This window comes from Staurois parvus, unplaced genomic scaffold, assembly GCF_062004578.1.
Source record: "Staurois parvus isolate SC_StPar_1 unplaced genomic scaffold, SC_StPar_1.0 ptg000282l, whole genome shotgun sequence".
In the NCBI taxonomy this organism is placed as follows: domain Eukaryota; kingdom Metazoa; phylum Chordata; class Amphibia; order Anura; family Ranidae; genus Staurois; species Staurois parvus.
This window is the reverse complement of record NW_028318078.1, coordinates 92,740-117,639: the sequence shown is the minus strand read 5'-3', so window position 1 is coordinate 117,639 and position 24,900 is coordinate 92,740. Positions and strand designations below refer to the sequence as shown.

Genomic DNA, 24,900 nt, shown 5'->3' with positions numbered 1-24,900 from the left:
ACTGAAATCAGCATTACAAAGCAGTTTAGTGCACAATACCACTTGTTGATGGTACTGGTTTTCAGCTCCTAGCACCCGATGCTCTGCAGTTCTGTGCAGGAGATTTGCTGCAGCAAACCCATGTAAAAAATAACAAAAACAAAAAAAAAAACCCTGGCCTCTGGATTTCCCTTGACTATAATATCACATTGTTGACTCATCAGCTAGTAAGACTTTGCCAGTAGAACTGGCCTGAATGCTGCAGACTAGCCTGGGAGTGACTAACTGCTGTGAGTGGCACTATGGAAGAAAGTGGCAAGTGATTCAGCAACAGTTAGCCTTGCCGTCACGCTTTACTGTCCCTTCACCTGAAGTCTTAAAGGAAAAAACACCCCCCCCCTCCCCCAAACTCAACATCTAACATTTAGGAGTATTTTTTTTTTTTTTAAAAAGCCTTTCGTACTATGCAATCAGCAACAACATTTAATGTTAATTGGCTGCTTTCTCTCACAGTCAAACAATCGTTATTCCAAAGTATAGCTAGAATCCGGAAAATACTGCATTATGGCCACCAGATGGAGCTGAGGAAATAAGTACTTATCTGCAGCTCTATCTAGTGGCCATAATGCAGTGTTTTCCTAGTTTATGCTGTTTTTATGAAAGAAGCGCATCAGACCTTGAGTGTAAAGTCCTTCTATTTCATTCATAGAGCAGGAAATAGTTAAAGCCCTTATTAATGTTTTCTGTTCCATTGGGGAGATTTCCTAGCACTTACTGTCATGTATACACGATAAGAAGTGAAAGGAAATCTCTAAAGATAGGAAAATAGACCTCTTAGACTATTCTTGGTCAGGGACTAAAAATGTAATATATTCCAGCTTACCATTCATTAAATGTGGCGGCTGCATTAGTTTTCTTCACCTAGTGATCTGGCCAGTAAACACACCTGTAATTTGAGTTCCCCCACTCTGGATGAAGGTACACAGGGGGCACCTTTGGACAGACGCATTGGCAGTTTTGGAGGAGGGGATTGTTAGATGTACTAGCTGATTTAGAATACATATACCTTGTGAAGTGACTGTCCTCCGGTGACACACAGAGATTAAAAAAATCCTCCTACAAAAATTGTGCCTGTTCAACTCTTTTCTACATCCATTGATAGTGCGAAATTTATAGAGCTTGTAGAGCTGTCAAAAGAAGAGAGGATAGCTGAGGTATAAAACTAAAACAAGCGCATACTATAGAGGGCTATACTTCATATTTCATGTCTGAGGTTTACAAAAACTTTACCAGTCTAGACGCATATGCATGGAGCCAGTGTTCATTTGAGTCAAGTATTGCTAGCTTGGGTTGACTGGGCATCTCACATGCATGCTTCCCATGAGGATTCAGTCAGAACCTCTTCCGGACACTGTCTGCTGGCAGAAAACCACAAGCTATATTCAGGTTTCCTTGCAGAGAAAATATCTTCCAGCTGACCTGGGAATGCCTGACAATTCACCATGAAGAACACTCCCTTGGCTAAGCAATGGAAATATGGCCTTGCCTGTTCAGCCTCTCTTCTCTGTAACAGTTCTCCAGCTGTACCCGATGTCCCTGGTACAGTACAGTTTTTTAAACAAGTGCCCAATTTCCAATGGCATCTACCAGTCTGTTCAATATTTTCTAAAAAGGACCAGATCAGGCACTTTAGATCACTCCCTTTGCAGCCAAATCATTTTGTTACCCCCTGTCTACAATGTAGGGATTCTGCACTCAGCATTAGCAGCTTGTTTGCAGTCCCTCGCTATCAATCCCCACATTGAATGGTAGTTGTCATTATCCACTGGATTTTGAGTCTGCTTCACTGGTCTTTGCTTATTTAGCCACCTCAGTTTGTCTGAACTCACGTTGTCACTTTGTGAATTATATCAGTGAAACTGTCCTTCCTAAGATCTCAAAGCTGTAGGTAAAAGGGTTTGAAGTGAACTGTACCTATTTCATTTCCTTTTAAAATCCATGTGCCCATGCACATTGTATGGAGTGGTGCACTTTGCTTCCTTTTCATGGGCAGGGGGGCCAGGAAAAGGTGTAACTCATTAACAAATGTTGAAGGTATGGAAACCTCTACAAGAAAAATTCATACACAACATCCATCCCTTGATATGAAAGTGATTATTTTGTCTGTGAAGAACTCCTCCTGAGAACATGAAAGCTGTCGTTAGTGACTTCATATTCAGTAGATTCTGTCTGGGAACACATTTTTGACTTTTCTCAGACTTTGCCCCGGTTAACACTGAAGCGGTTCGAGAGAAGCTGCGATCCATGCGCGTTTCCAGTACTGCATTGTAAACGCACTGTGTTTTGTGATCTGCTGTGGGTGCCAATTCAAAGTTAACGACCCTCCAAAAGGAAGTCGCAAACGCAGTGCATTTACCTGAACCGAATTACATGGTAAAAAAGACCATGCAATCTAGTTTCAGTGTGGCTCGAAAAAAAGGTGCCTGCTCTTCTTTGGTGCAATTTGAGCCTATTCAAAATGAATGGGCTCAAATCACTCAGAATAGAATGTGACTTGCACAGGAATACGATGCGATGCATGTGTGATTCACATACAGTTCATAGTGTGAATCTAAGCTATGCATACCTGTTGTAGGTCATTGGGGGAAAAAAAGGTAAAGAAGCCAGATGATAAGCTCAACAGCTAGGCAGATAGCATTTTTAGAAGTGGGTCAGCAATGGCAGCGCCCATATTTTTCTTAGGAAAAGCTCATTATTATAGAGAGTACCTGCACAAATTTAGCATTGCGACCTCAGTAAGCATGTATCACTTTCTTCTTTATTCATTTTCAGTGCTCCAATTTCCTTTTTCTCAGCTTTCCTTTAATGTTACAATTGCTTGTGTGCCCTCTACTTGCCCCACCCTGCCATAACCACATACACGAACACTTTCAAGCAATGTTTTATGTCAGATTGAAAAGAAAGCAGAGTAGAAAACGTTTAGTTTTCGTACTCATAGCTGTATTTTGAATGTAACTGAAAAATACCAGTCAACACATATAGCCACTCATAATTAGGTATACACCACCAATAGGAAAAATGTCAAACCAGAATTGTGTGATTGACAGGCTTGAACTGATTACATGATGACTTTGGACGTATTGTTCTTTACTTTTTGTTATGGTTAGGACTAACAAATTGGGGGGGTATATTACGGTGAAACATTGCAAATGCGTATTATACAGGTTGTTTTTTTTTCTTATTCACGTGACCCCCTTTGTCATCATTCTTTTAAACAGATTGTATATAGAGCCCAGTAGCTCAAGCTGGAACTCGTATACAATCAGAGCTGTGACTCATCTGTTAGCCAATTTTTCAGTCCCTGAAAACAACCACAGCTGGGCTGACTCTTGAACTAACCCACAGTAATCTGTAAAACCGAATGTATGCGCATGTGCTGTATGTACAGTCAGGTCCATAAATATTGGGACATCGACACAATTCTAAAATTTTTGGCTTTATACACCACCACAATGGATTTGAAATGAAACGAACAAGATGTGCTTTAACTGCAGACTGTCAGCTTTAATTTGAGGGTATTTACATCCAAATCAGGTGAACGGTGTAGGAATGACAACATTTTGCATATGTGCCTCCCACTTGTTAAGGGACCAAAAGTAATGGGACAACTGGCTTCTCAGCTGTTCCATGGCCAGGTGTGTGTTATTCCCTCATTATCCCAATTACAATGAGCAGATAAAAGGTCCAGAGTTCATTTCAAGTGTGCTATTTGCATTTGGAATCTGTTGCTGTCAACTCTCAAGATGAGATCCAAAGAGCTGTCACTATCTGTGAAGCAAGCCATCATTAGGCTGAATAAACAAAACATACCCATCAGAGAGATGGCAAAAACATTAGGCGTGGCCAAAACAACCGTTTGGAACATTCTTAAAAAGAAGGAATGCACCGGTGAGCTCAGCAACACCAAAAGACCAGGAAGACCATGGAAAACAACTGTGGTGGATGACCGAAGAATTCTTTCCCTGGTGAAGAAAATACCCTTCACAACAGTTGGCCAGATCAAGAACACTCTCCAGGAGGTAGGTGTATGTGTGTCAAAGTCAACAATCAAGAGAAGACTTCACCAGAGTGAATACAGAGGGTTCACCACAAGATGTAAACCACTGGTGAGTCTCAAAAACAGGAAGGCCAGATTAGAGTTTGCCAAACGACATCTAAAAAAGCCTTCACAGTTCTGGAACAACATCCTATGGACAGATGAGACCAAGATCAACTTGTACCAGAGTGATGGGAAGAGAAGAGTATGGAGAAGGAAAGGAACTGCTCATGATCCTAAGCATACCACCTCATCAGTGAAGCATGGTGGTGGTAGTGTAATGGCGTGGGCATGTATGGCTGCCAATGGAACTGGTTTTCTTGTATTTATTGATGATGTGACTGCTGAAAAAAGCAGCAGGATGAGTTCTGAAGTGTTTTGGGCAATATTATCTGCTCATATTTAGCCAAATGCTTCAGAACTCATTGGATGCCGCTTCACAGTGCAGATGGACAATGACCCAAAGCATACTGCAAAAGCAACCAAAGAGTTTAAGGGAAAGAAGTGGAATGTTATGCAATGGCCAAGTCAATCACCTGACCTGAATCCGATTGAGCATGCATTTCACTAGCTGAAGACAAAACTGAAGGGAAAATGCCCCAAGAACAAGCAGCAACTGAAGAGAGTTGCAGTAGAGGCCTGGCAGAGCATCACTGGGGATGAAACCCAGCGTCTGATGATGTCTATGTGTTCCAGACTTCAGGCTGTAATTGACTGCAAAGGATTTGCAACCAAGTATTAAAAAGTGAAAGTTTAATTTATGATTATTATTCTGTCCCATTACTTTTGGTCCCTTAACAAGTGGGAGGCACATATGCAAACTGTTGTAATTCCTACACCGTTCACCTTATTTGGATGTAAATACCCTCAAATTAAAGCTGACAGTCTGCAGTTAAAGCACATCTTGTTCGTTTCATTTCAAATCCATTGTGGTGGTGTATAGAGCCAAAAATGTTAGAATTGTGTCGATGTCCCAATATTTATGGACCTGACTGTATATCGTACATACATATCATACATTACATTTTCTTAATACATTTATGTATTAAGAAATGGTGATATGTAGTTTACAATAGCACCTTAATCTGTCCTAGTATGAGCCTTGTGTAAACTCCAGTATATGTGTATTCAGACTGCAAGAGTGGAAGGGGCAGACCTGTAATCGAGTCAAAATTTGTACAGAGTTGTAAAGACAACTAATTAACCTTGCTGATTGGAGGAGAGATCACAAAGATAACCTCCAATACTTAGTTGCTGTTTTTCACTATTAACAATTTTTTTTCTATAGAATTACAATAATGAAAAGGAAATGAGGGGGCCTGTAGTATTTGGCAGGGTTGATTTGGATTCTGAATTAGCAGATTTTTAGCAGGTTCAAAACTGGGTATTTCAACTGTGTATCTGTGTGCTTATGTTTTTATGCACAGTGCTGTGAAAAAGTATTTGCCCCCTTCCTGTGTTTTTTTTAATTTATTTATTATTTTCACATACTTGTCACACTGAAATGATTCAGATCATGAAACAAATTTTATTATTACAAAAATTGCAGAATTGTTTTAATTCAGCCATACTGGAGGATTTTTGAGCATGAACGGCCTGTTTAAGGTCATGCCAGAGCATCTCAATCTGATTTAAGTCCAGACTTTGACTAGGCCACTCTAAATCTTCCTTTTTGTTTTTTTGAGCCATTCAGAGGTGGATGTCCTAGTGTGTTTGGGGTTTCTGTCCTGCTGCATAACCCAAGTGCGCTTGAGCTTGAGGTCTCGAACTGATGGCCAAACATTCTCCTTCAGGATTTTCTGGTAGAGTGCAGAACAAATGGTTCCATCAATTATGGCAAGTCGTCCAGGTCCGGAAGCTGACCAGACCATCACACTACTACCACCATGTTTGACTATTGGTATAATGTTCTTTTCATGAAATGCTGTGTTAGTCTTACGCTATATTTAATGGGATGCACAGCATGCAAAAAGTCCAGCTTTTGTCTCATCAGTCCACAGAATGTTTGTCCAAAAGTCTTGGGGATGCTTTTTTTTTTTTCCTTTATAAATGTAAGACACACGTTTTGTGTTTTTTTGTTTTTTTTTGTCAGCAGTGGCTTTTGCCTTGGAACTCTCCCATGGCTGCCATTTTTGCCCATTCTTTGTTGAATCATGAAAACTGAACTTAACTAAGGAAAATGAGGCCTGCTGGGTTCTTTTATGACCTCCAGGGTGAGTTCTCGTCGCTCTTGGAGTAGTTTTGGTAGGCCGGCCACTCCTGGGAAGGTTCATCACTGTTCCAAGTTTTATTGTGGATAATGGCACTCACCATGGTTCTCTGGAGTCCCAAAGCCTTAGAAATGGCTTTGTAACCCTTTTCAGACTGATGCATGTCAATTACTTTGTCATCTGTACTTTGATTTCTTTAGATTGCATCATGATGTGTTTTGTTTTTAGATCTTTTCGTGTGCTTCACTTTGTCAGACAGCTTCTGTTTAAGAGATTTCTTGATTGAACAGGTCTAGCAGTAGTCAGGCCTGGGTGTGGCAAGTGAAATTTAACTTGGCTTTGCAAAAAATGTGGTTAATCACAGTTCATTCATGATTTAGCAAGGGGGAGGACAATTTTTAACATAGGGCCACACAGGTTTGGACATCTTTTTTACCTTAATGAATGAAATAATAATTTAAAAACTGCATTTTGTATTTATTTGAGTTATGTTTGTGTAATATTAGAATGTGTTTGATAATCTGAATCAATTAAGTGTGACAAATCTGGGGAAAAAAAAATCAGGAAGGGGGCAAATACTTTTTCACAGCACCGAAGGTATGTATGTGTCACAGGAAAAGCAAGACTTAATACTTCCCTGAAATAACTTTTACCCACTTCCCAAAAAATTACTTCATCCTGGAACGTGTACACATACAGTACTGTGTGTGTATTATAATGTCTGCTCTGTTAGACTTAGTTTTTTCCATTCAAAAAGTTTATTACATTTTCAAAAAAAGGACATCAAGGTGTACATTCAGCCCTGGTGATACAGAATGATATGGAATGTTTTATATAAACGTATACAGTATGCTATGTAATAAGAATCGGGTAAAATATACTATTTTGGGTCGAAAAATAGGCTGCAGTTACAATTACAGGAGTAGACAATGAGGGTAGGGAAAGTGAGGGCGGGGAAGGAAGATGGGGGTTTGGTAGATGTGTATAGAGGAAAGGAGGTTCCTGGAGGTTTTGGGCAGGTCGAGGACCTGTGTCAATTTCATTGGGGATGTAGGTCATTTGGTCTGAATGAATGTAATGGTTACAGTTCGAGGAGTGTGGTGCAAAAGCTCTTTGGTAGGTATTTATCGATTGGCCTCATCATTTTTAACCAGTGGGTTGGATAAAGTAGTTAGTGCCTTACTGGAAATGAATAATAATAATACTGCATTATTTTTTTTCCTTAGTGACCGCATTTATTTCCATTTAGCAAAGTAATATGCATATGATTTAGGATGTTTGTCATCACTAAACAATACTGACAGGCTTCTAATGAGCGGGACATTTGTCCTTCTCATAAAATGATGGTCTTGTATTGTGTGCAGGGGACAGGTACGTTTGCTGCGTTTTAGAGGGGAAAATTCCATTCACTTGAGCACTTTTAATTTCCTGTTCTGCAGTGTTTGGGTTGCTGTAATTTTGTCTGAGTTGGAAAAAAAGGAGCTATGAAAAGCTAACCTGTTCTTTTCTTGTAATTTGCTTTCTGCTGGAGACATATGCCTCTGTTTTGTGTACTCATTTATATTCCAACAGAAATAGTCACAAAAGATAAACAATTGTTTCTCCCAACTTTCAGGGGGACATTTTTGGCTGCCAAACCAAAAATCACCAAAAGTCACCATCATGAGAACCAGCCCTTAGGAATTAGCACTTAATACCTGTTTTAATAAGACTAAAAGGCTGCTACCTTTTTATAAGGTTCAGGATCCCTCTCCTTACTGGTGAATTGGTGTTTCTGGCTAAAGATGGACCTGAGAAGCCAGTTGGTACCTCTGTCTACATCCAGATCACTTCTATTGCTATATCTGTGTCCCTTTAAAACCCTAACCAATACCTGGAGAAAGCCTGAACTTGGTAAAAGGCAGAGAGGGGAGAGGAGGGAACACAGACAACAGTTAGAATCTGAGGAGCCTTTGGGTGATGTCACTGCTCCTGGAATTTGCAGCTATTGTTGACCACTCTCTCCTTTTCCCTGCACCTCTCACTGACTGACATAGGGGATCGTGTGACCAGCCTGGAGCAGGCTGAAATATAGGCAAGTAAATATATCGGTCTTCTGATCCACCCACATTCCCACTTTTTATTCAGGGAAGCTATAGTACAGCTTCCATGAATGGAGAAGGTGGGGCAGAATAGGCAGACCTAGTCAGCACTCTTGATAAGTGCATATGACAAGGCTTTCAGCTTGTATTAACCTTTACGGAACCAGAAGATTATGGCTGCAGGGGTGGTGGGAGGGGGTTAAGAGGATTTTAACTGAAACCACAGGCAACGGAACAAGTGGCATTTCACCTCAAATGTAACTGTAGTCCCTTGTGCTGATGTTTGTTTCACTTCAGATAGATTGTTCTGCCACCTAGTTGGAGAAGTTAAGAAAAGTTTCCATTTTTTTTAAACTTTAGTACTTTTAGTACTGGACATTCTTTCATTGTTGTGCTGTGATAAGATGAAGAGAAAAAGAAATGCTCAAAGTAGATTTTTTTTTTTTTGGATAGAGTAAGGGAACGTTTTAACCCTTGTCACTTTTTTTGCCATCTTTATCTCATTGGGGAGATTTTCCTTAACTTCCTGTCCCATAGCCAAAACAGTGAGAGGAAATCCCTCCAAAGTCAAGGAATCCCTGGTTTTCACTAGGGTTACCCCAAAGAGTGTCACCATTGCAAAATTTCCCCTCTTACTGTTCCGGGGACAAACCACAATTTAGGATTTTCTTTTACTTTCACTTTCAATGATAATGGTAAACATGGCAAATACAGAGGGCGAGTCTTGCTAACGTGGGCACACAGCAATAAAAATCTGATGTTTTCTAATCTCTCCCCACTCTATCCAAAACTGATAAAAGTTTTGCCTTTTAGTTACACTTTAACATTGGTCCCAGTTCTGGTTTCACAATGAGGGCTGGTAATTTTGATGTCTGCTCTGTTACATTCTAAACATTTGTTTTATTGAATAAAGTTATATACATCAGCAAGTGGGTGTTAGCAGTGCAAATTTAACACAATTCAAAATAACATGCTGCTCTTTCTTGCATTGCATTGATCATCCAATCCAATACAGAGATTATTTTGATAGCAACAACAGTTTATATATCTATTTTCATGCTGGTATCTTTACAGGTTGAGTCTGGATTTTTCCATGAAAGTGATGTGAAGATAGTTGCAAAGTCGATACGTGATCGAGTGGCATTAATTCAATGGAGACGAGAGAGAATTTGGCCAGAGAATGGTGATATAGAGGGCATGGAGCAGATGAACGTTCCCCAGATCCCCCTTCCACCACTTGCCCACTCCTCCCACATAGGTCAACATGAAGGAGAAGAATTGGAGACAGACCAGCACTCATTTTTGCCCAAGCTGCCTGCCAGCATCACTTCTGTAGCATGTATGTACCCATTCCTCACACTCCTCTTAATAATTCACAGTACTCACATTAAGCCGGGTTCATGCTGATGCGAATTGTCAAGCGATTTGATTGTTCAAATCGCATGACAAATGGCATGCAATGATCGGCAATTGAACTGTTCTAATCCGTGCAGCTCTGACATATAAAAGTAGTTCCTGCACTACTTTTCCCGCTTTGGGGTGCAACTTACATAGACATCTGTAGACTGCCATCCAACTTTGAAATCATGCAAAGTTGCACAATTTCAAAGTCGATCCAGTGTGAATCAGGGCTAAGGGTTTGTTCACACCATGTTTATTGAACTGCGTTTGATCATCATTGATCAATGCAGGCTCGATGCAGAGCTACATAGAAACAATTATGTTCTATGTGCCCTGTTCGCACCATACAGGAGCGCCGTCTGCATTTTTACACAACGCACAGCATTGCAATGCATTGTCTTTGCATGTGTTTGATACAGTTATGGTTACTTGGGAGCCTTAAGACAGCCTACCTTTTAGGCAAGATTGTATGCAGATAACAGAGCAGAATCTGTCAGACCTCAGTGGGGGCCTCTTCTCTAAGATCCAAAAGTCTCCTTTAGGAAAAAAAAATATATGTAACTTTTTAAATTGGTAATAAGAATGCCATACATAAGAACACATACATAATCATAATGGCTTGTGACTGAATGCATATGTTTTTCCAAGTTCTTTCCCAGCCCAGGAGGTTTCTAATTACAGTACTGGTTGGATGGTGGAAAGGCCCAAACCTTGTGAAACATGACTTTTCTTTCTTCCAAAGGGGGCAGCTAAAAATACAAAAAACTGTAAATAGTTATTGTTATATGTATACTTGGCAATGCGTTTAGTGTTTCCCATGAGTTCAGTTTCACATTTTCAAGTAATGTTTATCGTATACAGAAACAAGGATAAATATATATATAAACCTGCGCTAATAAAAACCACAATAGATAATAATCAAAAATGAGGTGTAAAACATATAGGAGCTGAACAAAAAAGCCCTGATACTAGGCAATCAACAATAAATACATAAAAGTGCAGTGCTTAAAAAGTTACAAATAATCATAAGAAAACAGTGAAAAATGTGTCAAAATATAGTCCAATCAAAACTAAAAGAAAAGTCCTAGAGGCTGTGATGAAACAAAAGAAAACCAAGGACAATTGTCATGTCACCAACCACTACTACAGGAGGCTTACCAGAAAGGCATGACCCCCTGTTAAGGGTGGTCAATCACGCTTTGTTAAACAATCCAGAAAGCCTGTCACTCGAATCCTCCTCCAAAATAGCAGATAAGGATCTTCCAAACAATGGCTCTTAATTAGGGTAGCTAAACCATTCAGGATAAGGCTTGGACTCCTGGTGGAAAACATGCAAAGAAAGAACGGTCCACATAGTGTAAAACCATAATCACAACATTTATTTAAAGAGTGGTTGCACGAACATGTAAGCAAACATCATTAGGCATTGGTTGGCAAAAAAAAATCCAAATTTTCCAATTTCCAAAATGGCCATCGGCCGTTGATGCATGCACAGTAGCGTGTGTGCGTGGCTCCATCCTACGCGTTTTGTCACAGGCAACGCCATCAGGAGCCTTATCCTGAATGGTTTAGCTACCCTAATTAAGGTCCATTGTTTGGAAGATCCTTATCTGCTGTTTTGGTGATCTGGAGGAGGATTCGAGTGATTGGCTTTCTGGATTGTTTAACAAAGGGTGATTGACCACTCTTAACAGGGGGTCATGCCTTTCTGGTAAGCCTTCTGTCGTAGTGGTTGGTGACACGACAATTGTCCTTGGTTTTCTTTTGCTTCATCACAGCCTCTGAGACTTTTCTTTTCTTTTCTTTTTGAATCGTCTATATTTTTTGACAAATTTCTCACTGTTTTCTTATGAATATTTGTAACTTTTTAAGCGCTGCACTTTTATGTATTTAATGTTTATCGTAGCCTAGACTAATTATCCCAGCTAAGCTGGTCATCTAAAACTGTACAAACAGTCAAATATTGTGTGTGTTTTTTAATGCATATGGTTGTCTCCTATGACCTTTCTTCACAAGATAATACTTGGTTGTATGAATAATATATTGCCCAGTGAAGATTATATAAAAGGGATGGTTTTAATCCATTTTTTCTCTGTAATTTATTGGAGGATGAAAATCTGCTTTAGATAGTCACCTACTTGGTATAGTGCTACCTGCAGGAGTAGGACACTAGGAAAAGTGCAACAAATTAAAGACAGCCCAGGGCTGGCTCATTGTTGGCTTGCTTTTTAGCAGTCTTATTGTTTAGGGTCTCTTTAGGAACCCCTCTTTGTGTTTTTTCTCCCTTTCCGGGAACTTAATTGAGGGATGTAAGGAAGCTTAAGGAAGAACTCCAGGAATTGGTTTATTTTAGACACTTACTTTGGGCCAGCGGTGGTGACTCAGTAATTTAGGGTTGTAGTCCATGTTACACACAGGAAGCAGCATCCTCTTCTGGCAGGTGCTGTAGTGACCTCCCTCGGTGTACTACATAATAGAGCATTGCTTGCTCCTCCACTCAGGAAGAAGCTTTGTATTTTTTCAATTAATACAAAGCTTCTTCTGATTAGCTAAGGTAGAGGCCAAGCAGAGGAAGCCTTGCATTGATTAAAAAAGTACAAGGCTTCTCCTCTAGTGGAGGTGCCAGAGCTAGTGATGCTTTTCTTTTAGTGCACTGGGGAAGTTGCTCGTGCACCCACTGGAAGAAGATGCTTCCTGTATGACGTATGGACTACAACAGTAAATTACTGATTCACCATCGCACAGCTGGGGGGGGGGGGGCATTTGCATATTTTGTTTATGCCAAGCTCTCCTAATAGTGTAAAGTAATCCAGCTCCTGGAGGTCTTTGTTAAGCAGCTACCACTGTGTTATCTCTGCTATGACTGCAGATGTATTTCAGTGTCTTGGGCCAGCTGTGAATTTAGCCCCAGACTTAAGGCTGCAAGCTGTGGTGGCCATCTTTATTCAGGATACTTTGCTGTATTGCCACAGAAAGGACCCCTGTAAGTTCACATGCTGGGAATGGAAAAATTGGAAGTTGCTGCAGTCAGCTGCTGTAGTCTACGTAAGTGGCAGTAAGGGCTCCCTTTTTATCGGCCAGTTGCCCTGGACTGTTTCAGGCCTTACAAGTAACTGCTGGAGGCAGCATGTTAGAGAAGGGGGTTGGGCTTCCATGAAGGGCCTGCAAGACAAGGATTCCTTCCCTTGCCCCACTTACAGTGTAGTGATGCAGGGGGCTCTGGTGAATCCATTTTATAACAGCTGAAAACCATCACCAGTGACATCTCTCCCATCCACTGCCAACCTTGGGTATTCCCGGGCCATCCTCATCTCTAAACTTCTGGCTTCCATATTTGAAGGTTTTGTGTCACAGGTAGAATGCTTTAACTCAACCATGAGTAAGAAATTATTATTATGCAGTATTTATAAAGCGCCAGTAGTGCGCTCAGCGCTGTACATTACAAAGGGGGACAGAACATGTGACAGAACAATACCAATACAATGCAAAACATGAGGGGATCGAGGGCCCTGCTCTTTCGAGCTTACAATCTAGGAGAAATGCCCACCCTATTCCTATGTGCCCTCAGAGGAATCTTCCCAGGCTTTGGGTGCAGAGTTGGATGAAAAATTGGCCTTTTTGGGAGTGATAATGAGAATCCACAAACTTTACTCCAGGAGGAGTTGGTGTCAGTGCTAAGCCAAAGCATTCCACAAAGTTTTTTCCATACCACTAATTTTTTGACTATTTCTTAATTAGTGGAAATGACCAACCGGGACATTTATACTGGGAGTTGATAGAAACGTCAATTTGATCAGTCAAATGTCGGATTAATTTTTTCTCGCAAGCAGCAATATACACGCGTTGGAATACGAGTGTGTGCTACATCTATGAACATGTTCATGGGATCCTTACTGCCTCTAGTATTAGCATCTGTGCTGGACTCCAGATTCTTGGTCCTTAGGCTGTCAGTTTCAGCAGTGTTCCACGGGTTGCTGTGAGTAAAGCGTTGGGTTGGCTTGCCAAATAACTCAGAAGGCTCATATGGATATGCCATGAACAAAGTATCAAACTTCTGATGTGACACCGATTCTAACCTGAGATCATTAAGAACCTCAGCAGAGAAAGGTGTACCTTCCTGCCTCATCTCAGAATGACCAAGTATTTTCCTTGAAAATTTGTACCTACCTTTAATAGAGCATAAGGAGTAAGTATAAAGATTAAAGAACTACTAAACCCAGGACCCTGCATTCACTATATCTGGCCTCCCACAGTACAAAGAACATGGAAGTGTAATTATTTACGTAAATATAAACTGCTAAATACCTTTTCCCATCAGCAGTTAGAGACTATCTGTTTCCAGCTGAGTATGTTAAAGCTTGTAGGAGTTTTCATTCTCTCTTAGGAGAATGCATGACCCCTGACCTCTGTCTGGACAGTACTGATTGACCCTGTGCTGATCACACGCACTATCCAAGAAAAAATTAAACCTCTCACAAATGTGCCCTTTAAAGAAATTCCTTTCCCAGGAAGTTGCAGCATGAGATCCTATTGCAGTGAAACAAATATCTGTCTCTGGATAGGGTGATCAAGTTTTTGTACATTTTGCTTATGTAGTTCATGTTTAAAAAAATAATGCGGTGACTTCATGCCAGGTGATGGAAACTAGAGTAGTGACTGCATTTCTCTGCCTTAGATATCTTACAGCTCTCCTAATTTCTTGCGCAAGTTAATGATCCATGCATGTATATATTCGTGTTGATGTCCCTACATTTTTCTTTGTTATTAATTCCCTTGGAGCAAACTTTAAAAGCCAAGTAATACTCCATTAACAGTTCTATCATTTAACATTTGTAAAAGATAAAATGTGTAGGAATACCTTTAAATGAGAATGACAAGATCACCATAAAGTAATTAGGCCAAGCAGAGATGGTTCACTCTTAGAACCTGCTTTAATTCTGGTATTCAATGCTAAATGTTTTAAACCTCTTAACCGCATGTCAAAGGTAGACTTTAGGATCACTGAAATAATGAAGGTTTATTCCATGAGATCAGTATAGATGCATCCAGTATTTACCTGAAAACCTGCATTGGGGGTTCAATGGTAGTTGATAGAATGCAGTGTCAAAGTAGACTGTTGCTACAGTCCCCATCCTTTATTTTGAGAATCAGCACCATGTTTGTCTTCTCCTTGGGTCCATTCAATGCCAACCAGATTCTTTTTAGGGGCATTTGAACTGTAGTTGACCTTTACCTAACCTGCCTTTTGACTTCCTTCTAAGCTACTTCTAGTTGCTTTTGCCTTCTAATTAAATTGTATGGTAAGAAATCCATTATGACTTGAACAAAAGCCCATTTACACAGGTTCTCACAGAGAACATTTTCTTGTCTTACTGGTCCAATCCTGGCTTAATATTTTGTTGCAACAAGTAAATAGTTTACCCATCATCAATAGAAGAAATCTTTTTATTAGCTTGTAAACTTTGAAAATGTAAAAAAATAGAAAAGCTAGTGTTCCTGCGTAGTCTTTGTATTTTACTACTACTCTTCTGAAATGTATTACTACTCTTCCTCGGTGCAAGTCTATCATTCTGCTCCTGATGACTGAAAAACGATAGACGTTCTATGTGGCTTATCCTGTGGAGCATTCTTTGTCAATCTTTTTACCCCAGTAGAACGCTTAGGGTGTTACTAAACCCAGGACCCTGCATTCATTATATCTCGTCTCCCACAATACACAGAACATAGAAATGCAAATATTTTAATAAATATAAACTGCTAAATATCTCTTCTCATCGGCAGTATATAGCAGTCTTGTGACTTCCATCAGTGTCCAGCAGAGCACTGGTTACAGTTTGTAGGAGGAGTTTAATTTTTTCCCCTGATTGTCCTGTGAGGCTGCAGGACCCCTGACCCACTGGACAGCACTGATTGGCCCCGTGCTGATCACATGCACTCTCCCAATAAAAAAAAAAAGAAACTCTAGCAATACACATCAAACTGAGCATGTGCAGCTTGCCCCAATGCTCTGTGCTATCAGCAGATGGATGGGATTGTGGAAGAAGGGAAGGATCAGAGAAGACTGGATCAAACAGCTTTTTTCCACAATGCGGAGGATTAACACCTTAGGTTCCACAGTGAGTATAACATGCACGCTCTACTGCATATACAGACTGATTTTACTGTTGTGGGTTTAGTAACACTTTAAGATAATTGTCAGGTCTCAGCACATTGGGATAAATGCTCCTTACACTGGTGGCTAGTGGAAAAGATGGTCCCTATAAATTGGTGGCCAGTTGGAAGGGTGGCCCCCTTGCAATGGTGATCAGATTGCCCTTGTTAAATACTGCTGAAAAGATAATTGGTGTCATGCCATTTGCTCTGTCAACCCTAGAATTCCACAAAGGCCTGTTTGAGAATAGCCACTGTAGAGGCAAAGTGTGCAATCTTTTCATGAATAAGGTGATGAAAACTTGGAAGCATGGCAAGATCTGCAAGAAATGACAAAATATATTTTTTCAGAAAAAAAGTACTCAAAAACATCTTCACAGTCAAAATACTATACACTGTAGATTTGCTCTTAAAAATGGCAGAAAAATAAAATAGCTGAAGTTTACAGTAATCAAGTGTTTAGGTTTACTGAGCCATTACCTAGAGATGATGGCTTGGGGAAGATATGTGATTATGAATCAGTATGAATGATTATGAATATGATTATAACAAAGACAAAAATAACAGGCACAATATATTTGCAGCAGATTTTTCTCATTGGTATACAAGATTAAAATCTTCAGAACTGTTTTTAATTTTCCTGCTTTCTTAAAGTGAACCTGTGCTTTGACCAAACAGTGAAAAGCAGCAGATTCATTTGAACTTCCCCCTAACAAGTGCCATCATTTTGCTCCCATTCTGTACTGTTCAACCGATCGAAAGAAAAATCCTTTGTAAGCTACAAGTTGCCAAAATTATAGCTTACAAAGGGCTATAGACTCCCTGTAAAACAATGCCGTCACATGCTCTCCTCTACCCAAATGTATTTGGCATTTCCTTTTGGCTCCCCACACTGAGTGGAGCAGGATGAAGAACAGGCAAGTATATGTAAGCCAGTTGTATTGCCCTGAATGCCCTGATTTTTCCACACTTCTGTCCCAGTGGACAGAGGCTGCAAAAACAAAATAGACATGGAGAGAAGTATTAGAGCTGGTGTCTGATTTTAAAGTGACACTAAACTTTGGTTTAAAAAGAAAATCCATCCAAGTATGTATTTTGAACTCAGAAAAGTGCATTCTGTTGCTCTCCTCCTCTTTCAAGTCTCCCAATTTTTTTTTTGCTGCTGTGATCTGACTTCCTGCTGGAAGTCTCTTGCTTGCTCCCAATACTAGGGACTATGAGATTTGTGGTGTGCATGGAACAGTGCACATGACTGCAACTAACATGCACTGTTCCAAACAAATATGTGATGCCGAAAAGGAGAGGTTCAGGTGCGCACAGAGGACCAAACTATGAGGTAGAAAAACACTGTAAGATATGGTTTCATGAAAAATATATTACAGGGCCATTAAATAGTTGGATGGATTATTTGGGGGGGCTAAAGATATTGTTTCATTGTGTAGCCTAAAGTGGTTATAAAGGCAAAAAGGTTTTTTTACCTTCATGAATTCTCTGCATTTAGGTAAAAAAAATTTAGAAGTTGTGCCTCCAACCTAAACATTTATCTGAGCCTGATCTTGATCCATTCATTGGATTCAGGCGTTCAATCACCTCCATGACCATAGGTGTATAACATCAAGCACCTAGGCATACAGACTGCTTCTACAAACATTTGTAAAAGAATGGGTCGCTCTCAGGACCTCAGTGAATTCAAGCGGGGTACCGTTATAGGTTGCCACCTGTGCAATAAGTCCATCCGTGAAATTTCCTTGCTACTAAATATTCCACGGTCAACTGTTAATGGTATTATAACAAAGTGGAAGCAACTGGGAACAACAGCAACTCCGCCATGAAGTGGTAGGATACATAAAATGATAGTGTGGTCAGCACAAGCTGAAGCGCGCAGTGCATTGAAGCCGCCAACTGTCTGCAGAGTCAATGTCAGGGCAGGATCTGAGGAACGAACAGGCAGGCCTAATAACAATGTAACGCACTGGCTGACGACAGCCACCACCCACAGACCGAAGTCCCTCAGGGCGCAGAGTCTAAGTCCCAGGCTGCCCTTCACCAGGGCCCCTGATGGTGGGGATGGACTTGACACAGCCAAGGACCAGGTCGCGGCCCCCGAGACACCCCAGTTGCGGTAATGGCCGCCGCCAATGGCGTGTAGCTGGTGGAAAGGACAATAGAGTAGTCGGGCAGGCCGGGTCGACAACAACGGGACAAAACGGTACAGGACAGCAGACGAGAATCACAGGTCACGGGCCGGGTCAGATCGAGTCACAAGCCGAATCAGATTCCAGGAGAGTCACGAGAGTCAGAACAGAGCTGTAGCGACACAAAGACACAAGTGCAAAGAGCATGTGCAGACCACAGGCTTATATATAATCAGCCACACCCCTCTGGGGGATGGACCTCAGAGACCTGAAGGCATAAAAGATTCCCACCATGCTCTGCAGAAATCCAAAATGGATGCCAGCACATGGAGTAACATAACCTCTGGGAAAAGGTAGGACCTTGACAGTCAATAACTAAAGACATCCAAACTTCATGTAGCCTTCAGATTAGCATAACAGCAGTGTGTAGCGAGCATCATAGAATGGTTTTCCATGGCTGAACAGCTGCATCCAAGCCTTACATCACCAAGTACAATGCAAAGCGTCAGATGCAGTAGTGTAAAGCACTGGACTCTAGAGCAGTGGAGACGTGTTGATTGGAGTGATGAATCTTGCTTCTGTCTGGCAATCCAATGGATGTGTCGGGATTTGGTGGTAGCCAGAACGGTACTTGCCTGACTGCATTGTGCCAATTGTAAAGTTTGGAGGGGGGATTATGGTGTGGGGTTGTTTTTCAGGGGTTAGGCTTGGCCCCTTAGTTCAAGTGAAGGGAACTCTTAAGGCATCAGCATACAAATAGATTTTGGACAATTTCATGCTCCCATCTTTGTGGGAACAGTTTGGGGATGGCCCCTTCTTGTTTCAACATGACTGTGCAAAAGTGAATTAGAGCAGAGACTGCGAGCCTTGCCTGACATCAGTACCTGACCTCACAAATGCGCTTCTGGAAGAATGGTCAAACATTCTCATAGACACACTCCTAAACCTTGTGAACAGCCTTCCCAGAAGAGTTGAAGCTGTTATAGCTTCAAAGGGTGGGCCCTATGAAACCTATGGACTATGAACCCTATGGACTAAAACTGGGATGCCATTAAAGTTTATGTGTGTGTAAAGGCAGGCATCCCAATACTTTTGGCAATATGGTGTATATGATTTCCAATGGAGTATCCCGCCATGTAAAGTCTGTCTGTACTATCTGTATGCAACTGAAGGTCAAATAGCATTTTGTCTGGAGTGTACCTTTTTAAGTCAATTAAGTGTAGTGTATATTTTTAAAATCGCTTCCTGCCACTGCAACTGCTGGGTAATAAAAAAAAAAATCATGCTGTAGAAATGTTATTACTATTAACCAGGCAGTCACATTATAGCATTATCTGAGTATACATAACATCTAAGATTGTGCTAGATTTGATTATAGTGCAATGTATTGTCTTGCTCAGACTGGGGGCATCCTTCCATAAAGATATAATTAACCTCTTAGAATCCACATGATTTACTAATCCCCTTATAATGACAAAAGAATTAGTTTCGTTGGGGAAAACTGATCGGTTTAAATCAGCCTTTACCGAAAGTGCCTAGAGATTTTGAGTAATTGTCAGATCATGTAGACTTGGAATACTCAAAAAATAGATGAGGCATAGTGGTTAATTTCAGTTTGATTTGATGGTTTTGTGGAATTATAGTCCATAAAGGATGTTGATTTTAGTCATATCCTATGGTCCGTTATGTCTGAAGGATGTAGAGGCATTGCATAAGACTGATGAACACAGTTCAATAATCCAACATAACCAGCTGAATTTACTGCAACCAGATGAGTGAAAGGCAATTACTGATTACTTGTTTGAAATTGCTGTACTTTGGGCTTGTTCATTATCCTTTGCACTGTTCAGGTAACTAAGCATGAGCCATCTTTGTTTTAACAGTCAGTGTTTTTCACATTTATTTCTTTATCATGTGCAGGACTTTTTGACCTGGTAACAAAAGCCTTTGGTTTACTGGATTTATATCACAAGCTGCCACAGTGCTCTGAGAATCCTTTGTCGCTAATCTCTAGCTGTGTATGATTATGTACTGTTGCATTTGGCTGCTGCTAGGCCCTGTAACATTGGCCAGTATAGGGAGTCCTTGGTTGTGTGTGGTAGTCAAGAATTACCATGCAGCAGGACTAGTAGCTTAACCACCTTAAATGCAGGCAAATTCTGACACTTTTTGTTTACACATAAAAATCAGTATTTTTCCTAGAAAATTACCTAGAACCCTCAAACATTAATATTTTTTGTAAGCCGAGGCCTTGGAGAATAAATTAGTAGGTGTTGCAAATTGCCACCAGTATTTGTGCAGTGGTTTCTTCAAATTTTTTATTTTTTTTGTAAATAATACACTTTAATGAATTTTATTTTCCAAAAACAGCATATAATACCCAATTGTTTGGTTAAAAAAAAGTAAGTTACTTAGCATAAGTGATGTTATGCTGAGTAAATAGATGCACTATATTGCCAAAAGTACTGGGACACCCCTCCAAATCATTGGATTCTGGTGTCCCAATCACCTCCATGGCCTTAGGTGTATAAAATAAAGCACCTAGGCATGCAGACTGCTTCTACAAACATTTGTGAAAGAATGCGTCACTCTCAGGAGCTCAGTGAATTCAAGCATGGTACCGTGATAGGTTTCCACCTGTGCAATAAGTCCATCTGTGAAATTTCCTTTCTATTAAATATTCCACAGTCAACTGTTAGTGGTATTATAACAAAGTGGAAGCAACTGGAAACAGCAGTGGTAGGCCAGGTAGAATGACAGAGTGGGGTCAGTAAATGCTGAAGCGCACAGTGCGCAGAAGTCGCCAACTGTGTCTGTAGAGTCAATAGCTAAAGACCTCCAAACTTCATGTGGTCTTCAGATTAGTACAAAAACAGTGTGTAGAGAGCTCATGGAATGGGTTTTCATGGCCAAGCAGCTCCATCCAAGCTTTACACCACCAAGTGCAATGCAAAGTGTCGGATGCAGTGGTGTAAAGCACGCTGCCACTGGACTCCAGAGCAGTGCAGACTAGTTCTCTGGAGTGATGAATCATGCTTCTCTGTCTGGCAATCCGATGGATGTGTCTGGGTTTGGCGTTTGCCAGGAGAACGGCACTTGCTTGACTGTGCCAATTGTAAAGTTTGGAGGGGGGATTATGGTGTGGGGTTGTTTTTCAGAGGTTGGACTGGGCCCCTTAGTTCCAGTGAAGGGAACTCTTAAGGCGTCAACATACCAAGACATTTTGGGAAATTTCATGCTCCCAACTTTGTGGGAACAGCTTGGGGATGGCCCCTTCCTGTTCCAACGTGACTTCACACCAGTGCCCAAAGGAAGGTCAATAAAGACATGGGTGAGCGAGTTTGGGGTGGAGAAACTTGACTGGCCTGTACAGAGTCCTGACCTCAACCCGTTAGAACACCTTCGGATGAGTTAGAGTGGAGACTAGAAGCCAGGCCTTCTCGTCTGACATCAGTGCCTGACCTCACAAATGCGCTTTTGGAAGAATGATCAAACATTCCCATAGACACACTCCTAAACCTTGTGGACAGCCTTTCCAGAAGAGTTGAAGCTGTTATAGCTGCAAAGGGTGGGCCAACTCAATAACCCTACAGACTAAGACTGGGATGCCATTAAAGTGTATATGCACGTAAAGGCAGGTGGCCCAATACTATGGCAATATAGTGTACCTAAAATGTCACACTTTAAAATTGCTCTCGCTTATGGAATGGCAACAAACTTTGGTACTTAAAAAATCTCCGTAGGTGGTGCTTTAAATGCCTTTTAGAGGTTACCAGTTTAGAGCTACACAAGAGGTCTAGTGCTAGAATTATTCCCAGTATAACCACTTAAACTGCCGAAGTTAATGTACGCAAATGTACGCAAGTGGTTAAAGAGGAGCTTCACTACCCTCTCAATTTTTACCTTGACAGCTGGGCTGCCCTAAAAAAAAAAAATATTCGCCCTCCCAGCAAATCCAGCGTTTTGTTGTAAGACACCAGTTTGTCACAGTCCTGTGCTACCATCTTCTCTTATGATGTAATCTGGAGGCCGGCTGTTTTTGTGGTTCTTGCAGCTGACCCCCTGATGAGGTGGGCATGCACAGTGTCAGAGTTCATCCAGCACATGCACACTGTGCTGGGGATTACCCTTGAAGTGTCCTGGGATGAGTGATGTCCGTGTCCTAGAAGGGTTTGCGCGGGTGATGTTATTTTGTTCCTAGAAAAAAAGCTGAAAATGTAATATTGTGTAACGTGGGGATAAGTGGAAAAATCATGGAAAGTCATAGGTGAGCGTGAATGTCCTGTTTAATGTTTAACCATAAATCAATAAATCATTAACTGAAAGCAAGTTAAATCATGGAAGTAAACTGAAAAGTTATTCAAATTACAACAAACTATAATTGGATTGTAGTGATATTTGAGGACCACCATTATGATCACATAACATTATTTGTAGACATATGCATTAACAAACACTAAAGCAGTAATCTTTTTCATAACCAGGAGCCATGCAGACTTCAGACAAATAAGGCCAGTTTTAAATAAGACTATTCAAGTAGGTGACATGAACAGTGGTGTCTAGAATCTTAAAGCTTTATTTCATTTTGCAATTGTCTGGCAGATGTTAATAGCTTTGGTATCTTTTAACCTCTGCAAATATGACAAAATCTATTAACATTTCACCCCCTTATTTTTAGTAACAGAACCAATATATAAAAGCCTAGTAAACAGTGCATTGGGCCATAATCCTAGTTGCTGAATATAGAGTGGGGAAAATAATTATTTGATCCCATGCTGATTTTGTAAGTTTTCCCACTTACAAAGAAATGTAAGATCTATAATTTTTTATCGTAGGTGTATTTTAAATGATGACAGAATATCAACCAAAAAAAAAACACATGATACAAATGTTATAAATTGAGTTGCAGTTCAGTGAGTAAAATAAGTTTTTGATCTCCTACCAACCAACCATAATTCTGGCTCCCACAGGCTGGCTATGTACTCATGTGGTACACAGATTAGTCCTGTCAATTTAAGAAGGTGCTCCTAACGACAACTCGTTATGTGTATAAAAGACACCTATCCACAAAATCTTTCTTTGGCACCACCATGGGCAAGACCAAAGAGCTGTCAAAGGACGTCAGGGACCAGATTGTAGACTTGCACAAGGCTGGACTGGGCTACAAGGCCATCAGCAAGAAGCTTGGTGAGAAGGGGACAACTGTTGGAGCTATTATTTGCAAATGGAAGAAATAGACAATAAACCATCGCCCTCAATCTGGAGCTCCATGCAAGATTTTGCTTCATGGGGTAAGGATGACCATAAGAAAAGTGAGGGATCAGCCCAAAACTACATGGGAGGAGCTTGTGAATGATCTCAAGGTAGTTGGAACCACAGTCACCAAACAAACCATTGGTAATACAATACGCTGCCATAGATTGAAATCCTTCAACTCCTGCAAAGTCCCCCCTCCTCAAGAAGGCACATGTACAGGCCCATTTGAAGTTTGCTAACGAACATCTAAATGATTCAGAGAAGGATTGGGAGAAACTTCTGTGGTCAGATGAGACCAAAATTGATCTCTTTTGCATTAACTCGAATCGCCACGTTTTGCCGAAGACAAATGCTGAATTTGACCCTAAGAACACTATCCCTACAGTCAAGTTTGGAGGTGGAAACATTATGCTTTGGGCCTGTTGCTCTGCTAAAGGTACAGGTCGACTTTGCCACATTGAGGTGCTAATGGATGGGGCCATGTATTGTAAAATATTTGAGAACCTTCTTCCCTCAGCCGGAACACTGAAGATGAATCATGGATTGGTCTTCTAGCATGACATGGACCTAAAACATATCGCCAAGGCAACAAAGGAGTGGCTCAAGTAAGAAGCACATTAAGGTCACGGTGTGGCCTAGCCAGTCTCCAGACCTTAATCCTATAGAAAATTTATGGAGGGAGCTGAAACTTCGAGTAGCCAAGCGACAAGAAACTTTAAGGATTTAGAGAAGATCTGTAAAGAAGAGTGGACCAAAATCCCTCCTGAGATGTGTGCAAACCTGGTAACCAACTAAAAGAAATGTCTTACCTCTGTGCTTGCCAGCAAGGGTTTCTCCACCAAGTACTAATTCATGATTTGCTTGGGGATCAAATCTTACTCACTGAACTGCAACTCAATTTATAACATTTGTATCGTGTTTTTTTCTAGATGCTTGGTTGATATTCTGTCTTATTTAAAATACACCTATGATAAAGCTTCTAGACCCTTCATTTCTTTGTAAGTGGGCAAACTTACAAAATCTGCAGGGGATCAAATAATAATTTTCCCCACTGTAGCAAGCATGGCACAATACAAAACAAAGTGTAGTCTTGCAAAATTACATTTTAGTCGGTAGTGTTATAGGGAGGAAATGTCTGGAGGAAATTGCCAACAATCTAAAAGGTTAACAATTCTGAATATAGAAAATCTCTTGTTTTCTGTGTCCCATTGCTGAATAATAATATCCTCAGGTCTTACGCTTTAGTTTTTAAGGCAGCAAATGCTGATTTAAGTATAATAATCAACTGGTCAATCTGTTTTTAACTGAACTGATATGCTCAAAGATTATTTGATGGTACACAAATGTGAATTTTTACCTAAATGTATCTGATCATTTTCAATGTCAAATATCTGTTGGAAAAAGTAACAAAAAATCAAGTGTTGGTTTCTAAAATGATCAATTGCTGTCTACAGTATGCCTAAAAGGTTGTTTTAAAATTTGCTGTATTTTTAAGCCCCTCAAGTCATTTTCTATATATTTGAATAATAGCAATCGATAGAAACAAAATGTTCGAGAAAAGTAACTAATAATTGCTAGATACATTAAAGATA

The 24,900-nt window shown here is 40.5% G+C and overlaps 1 protein-coding gene across 1 annotated transcript in view; it reads left to right on the top strand.

Moving 5' to 3' along the window:
* Window positions 1-24,900, top strand: part of WNK2 (WNK lysine deficient protein kinase 2) — a 279,574-nt gene that overhangs the window by 185,965 nt on the left and 68,709 nt on the right. Inside the window, exon 8 of the mRNA XM_089681993.1 lies at window positions 9,441-9,705. Within this exon, the coding sequence (XP_089538119.1) occupies window positions 9,441-9,705 (265 nt within the window). The remainder of the gene's footprint in view (window positions 1-9,440; window positions 9,706-24,900) is intronic.